The sequence below is a fragment of the Prionailurus bengalensis genome, chromosome E4 (assembly GCF_016509475.1).
Source record: "Prionailurus bengalensis isolate Pbe53 chromosome E4, Fcat_Pben_1.1_paternal_pri, whole genome shotgun sequence".
NCBI classification, from domain to species: domain Eukaryota; kingdom Metazoa; phylum Chordata; class Mammalia; order Carnivora; family Felidae; genus Prionailurus; species Prionailurus bengalensis.
The window spans coordinates 68769395-68780355 of NC_057360.1; the positions used below are offsets into that span (position 1 = coordinate 68769395).

At 55.6% G+C, this 10961-nt stretch overlaps 3 protein-coding genes and 1 long non-coding RNA gene across 10 annotated transcripts in view; 2 read left to right on the plus strand and 2 right to left on the minus strand.

Annotated features, from left to right (window-relative positions):
• The window catches only part of NUP210L (nucleoporin 210 like), an 86575-nt gene extending 85086 nt beyond the window's left edge, over positions 1-1489 (plus strand). For 4 of the 6 annotated variants that reach the window (XM_043568506.1, XM_043568511.1, XM_043568507.1 and 1 more), the window contains 3 exons: positions 117-207; positions 1115-1189; positions 1267-1489. In XM_043568506.1, the coding sequence (XP_043424441.1) occupies positions 117-207; positions 1115-1189; positions 1267-1474 (374 nt within the window). In that variant the 3' untranslated portion in view covers positions 1475-1489. Of the gene's footprint in view, positions 1-116; positions 208-273; positions 379-1114; positions 1190-1266 lie in introns of all 6 variants that reach the window. The other 2 variants (XM_043568508.1, XM_043568509.1) reach the window with 1 other exon arrangement.
• Positions 1490-1970: 481 nt separating this feature from the next.
• RPS27 (ribosomal protein S27) lies at positions 1971-3071 on the minus strand. The gene is made up of 4 exons (XM_043568519.1): positions 2955-3071; positions 2568-2676; positions 2343-2453; positions 1971-2054 (listed from the first exon to the last, which is right to left on the minus strand). The coding sequence occupies exons 1-4, from the start codon at positions 2958-2960 to the stop codon at positions 2026-2028; spliced, it is 255 nt and encodes an 84-aa protein (XP_043424454.1). The 5' UTR covers positions 2961-3071; the 3' UTR covers positions 1971-2025.
• Positions 3072-3121: 50 nt separating this feature from the next.
• RAB13 (RAB13, member RAS oncogene family) lies at positions 3122-10909 on the plus strand. 2 transcript variants are annotated; one of them, XM_043568515.1, is made up of 9 exons: positions 4856-5147; positions 6440-6500; positions 7287-7347; positions 7583-7660; positions 7768-7857; positions 7946-8011; positions 8113-8166; positions 8344-8457; positions 8899-10909. In XM_043568515.1, the coding sequence occupies exons 1-8, from the start codon at positions 5024-5026 to the stop codon at positions 8419-8421; spliced, it is 612 nt and encodes a 203-aa protein (XP_043424450.1). In that variant the 5' UTR covers positions 4856-5023; the 3' UTR covers positions 8422-8457; positions 8899-10909. The 2 variants fall into 2 exon arrangements, with proteins under 2 accessions (XP_043424451.1, XP_043424450.1); XM_043568516.1 differs by lacking the exons at positions 4856-5147; positions 8899-10909 and adding an exon at positions 3122-3280 and having other exon boundaries at positions 8344-8721.
• Positions 5972-6967, minus strand: LOC122476156. The gene is made up of 2 exons (XR_006295403.1): positions 6836-6967; positions 5972-6079 (listed from the first exon to the last, which is right to left on the minus strand). It is a non-coding gene; the product is annotated as an uncharacterized LOC122476156 (long non-coding RNA).
• Positions 10910-10961: the final 52 nt, after the last annotated feature.

Below are 10961 nucleotides of genomic sequence, written 5' to 3' on the forward strand. Positions count from 1 at the left end.
GGAGTTAAATAAAGTACACAGAAAAGGTTAACGGACATTTAAGGTAGCAGAGTATTTAAATGCCCGTTTGTAAGTGGAGAAATTACAAGGTTCATGGATTGCCATTTATTACCTAGGAGACAGGAGCAAGCCAAAAACAGGTAGAGGAGCCAAGTACACAACTTCCCTCCTTTTTGAGAGCTTCTGCTGGATACCCATGACCACGCGTTAAGTACAGCAACCTGCCTTGAATGCTTTTAACCGTGACCTTGTTTTGTTCTGACCAACGCACAGATCAATGTGAAGATTCCAGTGTCCTCCAGAAGTTCCTGGGTTCTCACCAGACCATCCTCTTTACCCTCTTTGCAGTGCTAGCATCAACGGCTTTTGTTTTTCTAGGTAAGGAGCCCTTACATTCACCACCGTGGACTTTTGACTTAAAAAAACTACCTTCATTTAATTTCACCAACTATCGAGAATAAAAATCAGCTGCTTATCATGTCACTCATGACAAGCAGTTGCAACTCATTCAGCCTTCTCAGCGCTAGTCACCTAGCAGATGGGAGGTCCTGCTCAACTTCCCACCAAGCAGCAGTAAACTGCATGTGACACACCCCACCCAGAAGTGGAAATCACTGCTGAACCTGGAGAAAATGGCTCGTTTTGCTCAAATTCAGAGCTATTCTAGATGAAACAAAAACTTAACACGCTATTGTCTATACCTGCATTTTCCTCTCACCTTTTTAAAGTTGAAACTTCTGAGAAAGAGTGCGTACACGCGCGCGCACAAGTGGGGGGGGGTGCAGAGAGAGAAGACAGAGGCGGAGAATCCCAAGCAGGCTCTGCACTGTCAGTGTGGAGCCCACCTTGGGGCTCAAATCCACGAAACCAGATGACCTGAGCGAAAATCAAGAGGTGGACACTTGAATGACTGAGCCACCCGGGCACCCCTAAATTGAAATACTTCTAAAATCACTGGAATGAAAAGTTCCTATACTCTTAAGTTAACTTAAAGCATTATTAACTTTTCGTAGAAGTACTTAAATATTTTGAGTTAAACTTGCTTAGTAGGGTCTTTTTCCAACAAAAACAGATCTGCCTCTGGTGACCTCTCCCCCCCTTGTTGTTTTTCTAGCATACAATGCCTTCTTAAACAAGATACAGACAGTTCCAGTGGTTTACGTACCAACCCTAGGAACACCACAACCAGGTAAACAATCAGCACCCTCACCTTTGAAAAGCTCAAATATCCATGTTTATTCATCTGTCTTCCCGCTTTATTTCTAGGTTTTGCCCCCACACGTTCTCCCCCACCTTTCACGAGTCCACAGTCCCCACCGGTCCAGAATCGGCTACAACACTGGCTGTGGAGTGTAAGGCACGAACGTCCACTTGGACACGTCCCCTGAACTGTAGACAACTGGAGATTTCTAGCCCTAGACCAGGAGCCATAAGCCCCCCAAACAAGGCTTCTGAGAATTATAAAAGGTTTTAAGCTATTCTACACTAACGTGTGTCAGACTGGGTTTTTTCAATAGTTTATTTTGTGAGAGCACGCATGCCTGCAAAAGTGAATGGTGGGAGGAGCAGAGAGGAGAGAATCCCAAGCAGGCTCCATGCTGACAGCAAGGGGCCTGATGCCAGCCTTGGATCCATGCGATCAGGACCGAGTCAAGATCAGGACTCAGATGCTGAACTGACTGAGCCACCCAGCCGCCCCTGGGCTGTCTTTTAGAGATCGACTGCTGGTTCCGAATTCTAAGAAAATACAAAAGTGAAAGAAATGCCTCATATATAGTATCTCAGACTTTTATCAAGCTCTTAAGATGGACCCAATGAGCCCAGCTGGATAGAAAGGTCCCAAAGGGACCTTTCAAGTGCTTGGTCACTTACTTGCCCCAAATAACTCTCAGCAGTCCACTCTTCTGGTTGTCCCTCAATACTTGAGATAGCAACTTCCTAGCAGTAAAACCAAGACAATAAACAGAACGTATCCAAAATCTGTTTATTGGGATAGTTCCCCACTCATGTTGACTCAGGGTGCGTTCAGTGCTGCTTCCGTCTGAAGGAGCATCCTGCAAGGAAAAGGTTCAGAGGTTACCGGAGGGCAGCGTAGTTGCTGCTGCGCCCCACTGGCTCTCCTCGGACGTCCCGCGGGGAGCTCGCAGTCGCTAGCTCCCGTGTCGCGCCTCATCCCCCGTCGTCCCCGCTTTAGACGGGAGTGTCCGAGACTAAGAAGGAACATGAGGTTCCCGAAACTTTTCCGGGGCGAGGCGGGTAGATGGAGTCGACTTTCAAGCAAGGAAAGCACGACCCTCCCTCTAAAGCTCGCGACAAAGTGACGACACCGCGCAGCAGCTCACCTTCTGTGAGCCTTGCTTTTCCTCCTGTCGGCTGGCACAGGACGGTGGAGCAGCCCACACACAGCACCACCGTCTGCGCGTGGCTGAACACGGTGGTGATTTTGTAGCACCCTGCGAACCAACAAGCGGGGAGTCGAGGCCAGGCCAGCCCGGCCCCCGGCCCCCGGCCCCCACCCCGCGCCGGCCGCCCCGGGGCCCCGAGCGGCCCCCGCCCCCGGCCCTCACCCGGGCACTTCACGTCCATGAAGTAGGAGTTGGGGCTCTGCACCAGGCGCTTCTTCTTGTGCTTCCTCTTCTCCTCTTCCGGGGACGGGTGCAGGAGGTCCTTCGCGAGCTGCGGGAGGCAGACGGGCGCGGTCAGGGCGGCGGCGGGCCCCGGGCGGCAGCGGTTCCACTAGCAGCAGCAGCAGCAGCAGCAGCAGCCCGCGCCGCCCGGCGTCCGCAGCGGGGCCGCCATCTTACCGCCGCCCCGGGCCGCGCGGCCCCCGCCCCGGGCGCCCCGGGCCCGAGCCCCGGAGCCCGCGGCCGGCCCCCGCTGCCCGTCCGCGGCGCAGGGGCGCGAGCGCGCGCGGGCGGCGAGGGCTCCGCCGGGACGCGGGCCGAGGAACTCACGGGCATGTTCTCGTGGGCAGGTCGTCACCGCCGGAAAGGAGCGAAAGCGGAAATCCTGCCGCTTATATCCGCCGCCCGCCGGAAATGACGCGCGCGCGCCCGGCCGCCATGCCGGGGTCCGCGCGCCGCCTGCGGCCGGCTGGAGCGGACGCCTCCCGCCCGGCCTGCCGAGGGGGCCGCGGCGCGACCCCAGCCGGGCCCTGCCCTTCTCGACTTCCTCCGTGTTCCCCAGCTGGTTTCCTTTGCCATGTTAACACCGCAGGAATGTAGACACGGCGGAAGCCCTCGTCCTGGTTCCCACCTCCTCGCCTACCCTCTTAACCGCTGTGAGGTTTTTTGTTGTGTCCCCCCGGCCTTTCTCCTCTGACGGCGGTCCCGTCAAGTACTCGGGTGCTCCCCGCGGCGAGTCCATCCGTGACCGCCGTCAGGTCGCCCCCTCCCCGTCCCCTCGCGGCCCGCGCGGTACCGCCCACCCTCTGCAGTGCGCGCGCGGGGACGGCCGCGTTGGGACCCGTGCGACACACAGACGTGCCTGGGACAGTGTTTGCTCCTGTGGCGCAGGTACCGCCCGCGGGGCGTCGTGCAGCCTGGCGCCGGTGAGGGACGGGCGCACTTTGCTCTCAGCGCCCCGCTCGCGGCCCAGAAAGTCCCGTGAGGAAGTGACATTTAGGCCGAAATCTGAAGGACGTGGAGTCCACCGTGCGCCTGTCTGGGAGAAGCCAAAACCCGGGGCCGAAGGAGCGTGGCGTAGCTGAGCAGGGGGGAGGCGAGGCGGCCAGAGAGAGCCAAGGGCTGAGCGCACGGGCTTAGTCCAGGGAGACCTGAACCCCCGGGGCTGAGGAGGCCACATCCCGGTCAACGAAAAAGGAAAAGAACGGACAGATTTGTGTCCGAACAGTTCGGGGGGGGGGGGGTGGCAGCGTGATTTCAAGGACGGGTGCGAGACGGCCCGGCCGGGGGAAGAAATAGGGAAACCGTGGAGTTTGTGGCACGACCGGGAGGCGAGAGGACGCGCAGAAGGGGGCTGGCAGGGGGCCAGCAGAGGCACAGCCCGGACACCGTGCGCGGACGGCTCGACTGGCCCCTGTCGGAGACGCAGACGCTTTGCATGCTGTGTTTCCACCGGCACAGCCAGCCTGTGCCCGGATCGCCGTGTTCCCACGCTCCAGCGCCCCGGTGGCCTCGTCACAGCCTTTCCTCGAGGGATGAGGGCGCGGCCTCCGCTGTGTTCGCAGCATGCGCGCCTCGTCGAAAGAACGAGGCCAGACATTTTCAGTCCCAAGCTCTGTCTTGCCGCACTGGCTTGTCGGAGAAACCGCACACCGTCCCAGTTGGAGGACTGTTGCTAATGAAACCCCGAACGTGTCTCGGTGGAGACGGAGGGAGGGGTGCGGCGGGGCGGGCGGGCGCTGCGTGTTCACTCGGCTCCACCAGGGGGCAGACCCGCCCAACAAGTAGCCTTGTCTTCCAGAGCATCCCGCTCTTTTCAAACGGAGCTGGTCTCCCAACTGAGGGCTGGGAACAGCAACACCGGAATTCGCGCGCCGCCCCTACAAGGTTTCCGTCCCTTGAATCAGCCCCCGATTTTTGTCAGCTCCCAGGGCCATCCCCACCTCCACCCTTCTTCCCGCAAAACTTTCCCTTTTCCCCTAACTCCTCTAAAGCTCGTCGTCCTCTGCTCATTTGGGTTAAACCTCTGGTTCCATTCACCCCAGCCTCCCTGGCCTAAGACTGCCAGAGTGAGATCAAAAGAGGGGAGTGATGGCAAGCCAGACGCTGTGGGTGGGAAATGGCCTGGGAGACGGGCCAGCTCGGGCCCGGGGAGCAGAAGGCCGGCCAGGCCGGGCTGCCGCCGCCGCCGCCGCCGCCGCCGCCGCGGGAGGAAAGGGGTGGGCGGGCAGGGGGTGGGGCCCAGAGGAGTGCCGCCTCCCCTCTATCCCGGAGCTTGGGCGGAGAGGGAGGAAAACTTCCTGGCCTGGGCTCCGGGCAGCTCCGTCCGCCAGCCCTCCGATCCCGCCTACCAGTGCCCGGAGCTTCCCCACCCCTCCCCCGGCTCCCCAGTGTCCGCCATGGCCAAAGCCTACGACCACCTCTTCAAGTTGCTGCTGATCGGGGACTCGGGGGTGGGCAAGACTTGTCTGATCATTCGCTTTGCAGAAGACAACTTCAACAACACTTACATCTCCACTATCGGTGAGCCCACTGGCCATATCCCAGAGCCCCTAATCCCGCATGACCTCATCCTCAGGCTCCCAGATTACTCGTGGCCCCACTCTTTACCACCCCCCACCCCCCTTAGAGTGAGGCTTCTGAACTCTAGCCTCCCAACCCCTGACTCAGACCCATCCGTGGAGCGTATCTCTGGATGGTACCCAGCCTCTAAACTGTCTGAGGCCTCCAGGTAACTTCTCAGTTGTGCCAGCTCCTGGGGTTCCTGGGACCACCCTTCTCCCTCACCTCCCCAAATGCACATGAACCCTTCTCGATTTCCTGCTCCACTCCTCTCCCCCACCCCCACCCACCTCCCTGTATTTCCTGTAACCCCTCTCCCTGAAGGCGGCTTCCAGTTCCGCCAGCCTCTTTCTGCCTCGCTGAGTTTCAGACTCCCCCATTGCATCCCCACTGTACCAAATTACTTCCCAGTCTCCCTGCCCCTCAACTTAACTGGGGGTTTGGGGTGGGGGGTGGAACAAAGTGGCCGGGTGTGCTGGAGGATGGCCCAAGGACTGGAACCGTGAATATGCAGTCAGCCAGGCAAGGACGGTGGGAGTGGGGGGACTTTTGGGGGCTCTGAGTCAGCCTGGTGACTCAGGCTCCTCCCTAGGCTCCCAACCGGCTCTGGGGACGTGCCCAAGTTTCCACCAAGAACACTGCCTCCCCTCCTCCCCTCTTGTCTTTCTTCATCTTCTCCGGCCTGGGAAATAAAACGAGGGGAATCTCAAGACAATTCTGGTTAGAAAAGGGAAGGAAAATCCTCTCTATCCTAGTTCAGTCTCAGGAGAAATCTTATTTATCCTCAGATTTCTTGCTTGCAAGCCCAGCCTACTAGTTAACTCACACAGACTGGCATCAGCTACCTTTTTCCCGGCTCTTCATCCTATATGGCTGGAGCGTAGACGGTGGTTCTAAGAAAACAGAAAGGAAAAGGAATCTAAAAGTAATATTCTGGGGGAGACACTGAATTCTGAGAGTTGTCACCTGGTTGGCTGAGTGGATCCAAGAGGTGCCTTAAGCCTCCCTGCAGAATTTCCATCACCTACCCCCTCGCACATCCATAAAATCCACGGAAAAACAAGATGCTTGCTACCCAAATACAGGTTTGAGAAAAGTCTCTTGGTTTTATACGTGCAACAAAGTTGCTTCCCAAGTGCACCCCTGCACAGTTTCTAGCCCTGCTGCCGCTCCATGCCGGGTCTCCCCTGCACGCCCTCCTCGTCCCTGCAGAGTCTCAGCCTGAGTGATATATATATATGCTCCACTCGTAGGAATCGACTTCAAGATCCGCACGGTGGATATAGAGGGGAAGAAGATCAAATTGCAGGTCTGGTGAGTGAACCCCCGGGACCGCTGGCCACAAACCCTCGTTTACCTCCTGTCACCCTTTCCCTTCCATTTGCCTCATTTCTCTCCCTCTCCCCACAGCTCCTTCCGGTACTTCTCCATTTCCTGTCACCTTGCTCAGACGCCCTTCCATCCCTCTTCCTGCTCACTCAACTATTTGTTTTCAGCTCTCTTGTAACTCTCTTGCCTCTCCTGGCTCCAGAGCATTCTCTGAACTTGACAAGTGTCTGCAGGGCTGCCACGTGGAAATGACATTAAAGCAGGTGAGCAGCAAATGGCAGAACTCAGACCTGACTCTGTCTGTGCGCTCCCTGAATTACCTCAAGCCCAGAAAGCCGAAGATAGAGGGCTGGGCTGTCACAGGAAGCCCGGGACTCCGAAGGTGTGCAAGTGGCTGGTGGCCTGAGAGAGGTGTTAAGATGCAACAGATAAGAGCAGGTTGTGGTTCAAGTTCTGGCTCTGCTGTGGAAGGACTTTCATTAGTCATTCAGCCTCTCCAAGTCTGCGTCCCCGTTTACAAAATAAGGACAGTAGAACGTGTCGCACAAGCGTAGGGGGAAGACTAGCAGTGCTTGCACAGAGTAACCCTGCAACAAATAAACCCGAGACCTTGTTCCCAGCCGTCTTGCCTTCTTTTCCTCCTTTACTGTTTTCTGATTCTGTTCCTGTCAGCCCCCACTCTGTTGCAGAAGCTAAATTCTTAGCAGGGGGGATCCTCTCTTCGGAGAGCCGTTCCCTCTGTGCCGCCCCACAAACGTTCCGCCTCTTCAGGGACACGGCTGGCCAGGAGCGATTCAAGACGATCACCACCGCCTACTACCGCGGGGCCATGGTACGGGGTGTGGGTCTGGACAAGGGATGAGGCGGTAGACTGCAGGGTTCTGAGAACCACGGGCCGCAGGGTCGGGCAGGGACGGTGTCAGGGTCATAGTGTGGGATGTGGAGGGCCCCACCTGGACTAGTGATTAGATTTGTGGGTAGGACTTGCAGGGTCACTTGGAGGGGCAGGAAGCAGAAACGGGGGAATGTGGACCAAGGCTCCATGCTGGATTCTTGCCATCTCCCAGGGCATTATCCTAGTGTATGACATCACAGATGAGAAATCCTTCGAGAACATTCAGAACTGGATGAAAAGCATCAAAGAGGTGAAAACCATCCTGGAGAGACGGGGGACTGGGTAGAACCTGGAGGGTGAGGGGGCCGTGAAGGTGAGCTGGACCCAACTGTACTCCTCCTGCCCTTTTGCTCCCAGAATGCCTCTGCAGGGGTGCAGCGTCTGCTGCTGGGGAACAAGTGTGACATGGAGGCCAAGAGGAGAGTGCGGAAGGAGCAGGCCGATCAGGTGAGGCCCGGCTGGGCGGCCAAGGCGAGTTCGGACTCCAAGGGCTGCCGCCACCTTTATCCACCCGTCTCATCTCTCCACCCCACAGCTGGCTCGGGAGCACGGAATTCGGTTCTTCGAGACAAGTGCCAAATCCAGCACAAATGTGGATGAGGTGAGACACACCCCATGCCTGCCCCCCACTCCCAGAGACGGCTGTTAGGCCGCCACCGGCCCCTCCAACCTGCTCTGACCAGTCACTCCTTTCCCCCACAGGCTTTCAGCTCCCTGGCCCGGGACATCTTGCTCAAGTCAGGAGGCCGGAGATCGGTGAGTTGGTCGTGCTGGACTGAGCACAGCTGTGGGTGTGTGTCGTGTAAGGAGTGGACGCTGAGGAGGGGAGCGGTGCTAACACGGCCCGTGAGGGTGGGGCCCCTTCAAACAACGTACAGTCTCAGACCCCGGCCAGCTGTTCTCACCCTGACCCCAGTGCGCTTCCACCTCTAGGGAAACAGCCACAGGCCCCCTGGCGCGGACCTGAGAGCTTGTGACAAGAAGAGCAGCAGCAGGTGCTCCCTCGGCTGAGGACCTGGGCCTGGACGCCGGGCCGAGGGCGGGCAGGTGGGGCTCAGGGGGTAGAGGTGGGTAGATGGCAGATGGCCGAGCGGGGAGCAAATGCAGAAGAAAAGGAGGAGCGTGGGAGGAGAGAAGGTAGAATAGAGAGGCAGGGAGAGGCGAGGAGGAGAAAGATGGCAGGAAGTCAGAGAAGGCGAGGGGCAGGAAGGGAGGGAGGAGGGAGGCAAGGGCCCCGGGCGCCAGGCCCTCCCTGGACTTGTAAGGCAGACAGAAGTGTAAATAAACAGTTGGCTCGTCGTCGTTACCGGATCAGGTTTTAGGGCCGTGTGAGGGGTGGGCTCGGTGATCCCTCTGAAGCTCTGATCCTACCACTCTGCGTGGTCTTTCTCAGCATTAAAGGCCACCACCCACACAGAGTCCCCTGGTTTGGGTAACTTTCATCACCAGAACTGCTCTCTGCTCACCAACCTAATTCCTGCCTCTAAGGTGGCTGGGCTGCCAGAACCTGGCCAGGTTCCTGTGACACCAGGACCTGTGTGCAGCTGTCCCTTTCCTGCGATTTCATGGACAAGAGAACAGCAAGGAGGTTCTCTGAACCTGAGGGGCTTGACATCCTTTCCATGATGGAAATTAGAGGGTCCTTATGGGCAGAACCTTGCCTAGTATCCAGAAGGGCTCTTTCTTAGGCCTTCCCAGGGGAGAGACAGCCCTGGCCTCAAGGAAATAACAGGACCTTGTATTGTTTATCCCATGATTTCTTTAAGCGCCTTTGATTCTGCCAGCAGTCCTTTTAGGTGGCTAGTAGGTGTTATTTTCCACTTTTATAGAGGAGGAAAATGAGGCACAGAAGAGGCTCATTTACTCCTAAATCTTTATTGAGCATCTGGTATGTGCCAAGCACAACAGTCAAGATAATATAACTTTTGGGTGGAACTTTACGTGATGGACAAGCAAATTTTAACACATACTGCTCCTAAATACTGCACAACAAAGAGGCCAAACTACTGGCATGCCAAAGAACTACCACCTTGACCCACAGCCCCCTTTTGACCCTTACACCACAGTATCGAACAGCAAACTTCTCTCACAGGACCTTTTAACAGGATTAATGAACATATCAGATTTGGTTTAGGCAAAATACCATTAGGAGTGTAATTCGCAGATCTGAAGTTCAAGGCATTTAAGAAATCCCCATGCCTGTGGCGTGGAAGTGGATGGCATGACCCTGGGGACAGCAGCAAGGCTTTCTGTGCTGCTGTTTCTTGTTGGTAAAACACACCACCAGGAACGGGCCTGGCCGTGCTGGGAGGAGAACTGTGGTGTGGCTGGATAAATGTGTTAGGTACCAAGCTTCCACGGGGTGAAGATCTTACCTGGATCACGTCTGAGCTCTGTAGTCAACGACCCAGCGAGTGTAATTTGCTCAAGGTTATGAGGAAGGACTTACATTTCGTGAATCCCAGGAAGAACACTGACTAACCTTCACCATACCCCAGAGCAAAGATTTTAAAAGCCAGTTTCAGTGTGGAGGCTTAATTGTTGCTTGGTAAAGCGAGTGGATGGGAGAGCTTTTGACCCTCGCCTGTCCAGAGACATGGTAGGGTTTGATAAGGAGTGACAGCATGCTAGAAGGTTTCAGCCAAGACTTTTCCTACAGCTAAAAGCCACTGGAAAACACCCACACCTACTTTGGTAGCGCACAACTACTGATCCGCACAAATAGCAACGTAGGGGAATGAGCAAGTAGTCACAGAAAAGTAAAGCTCAGTCCTCACAGTTTTTTTGTTCAACTCCTGTGCAGTGGGCTTTCCAGTCTGATGGCTCCTGTTCTTGAGCAGCCAGCTTTACTCCCGATGGGAAGTCAGAATTTATGGGACACTGCACCCATAAATTTTAATCCTAAAATAAAGTACTGTAGCCCTGGGGTCGCGGGAGTAGCTGTTACATTTAGGCCAGGAACGCTTCTTGGGAGAGGAGAATGTGGGGTGGCGTTAACAAAAGTCTGGGGACGAGCCCTTTCATCTTGAGAAGTGGGGAACAGATTACTATTAGTGACCTCCTTTATGTGAATTTAAGTATCTCCTTGAACTCACACGGTCCAGTTGTCTGGGAGGCTGTAGACCTGTGTGTAAAACTAGGACGAAAATATGGGCAGAGTTAGATAATAACTAATGCCACACGGTAAAGCAAGAGTGTGGGTCAAGTCTCTGCGTTCTGGATACATATCCAGGGTTAACTCCATGGGGATGGAAAGCAGGGGTGAATCTTTGGCCTTGGAGCTGAACGTCTGGGGCTCACGCCTTAGGTCTCCCACTCACTCGCTGGGTGACCTTGGACAATCCCTTATACTCTGAGCTTACTCATAAAATGGGACTGATAACCTACTCTGACTCCTCAGGAATACTGAAAATCAAAACGACCTAAATGTTGGATTCAAAAAACTATGACAGTAATGTGACGCGATGCAATTAGAGAATAAAGGAAATACTTTACTACACATTTCATTTCATTCGTATCTCGACAAAAAAAACCCTAGAAAATGCACATTA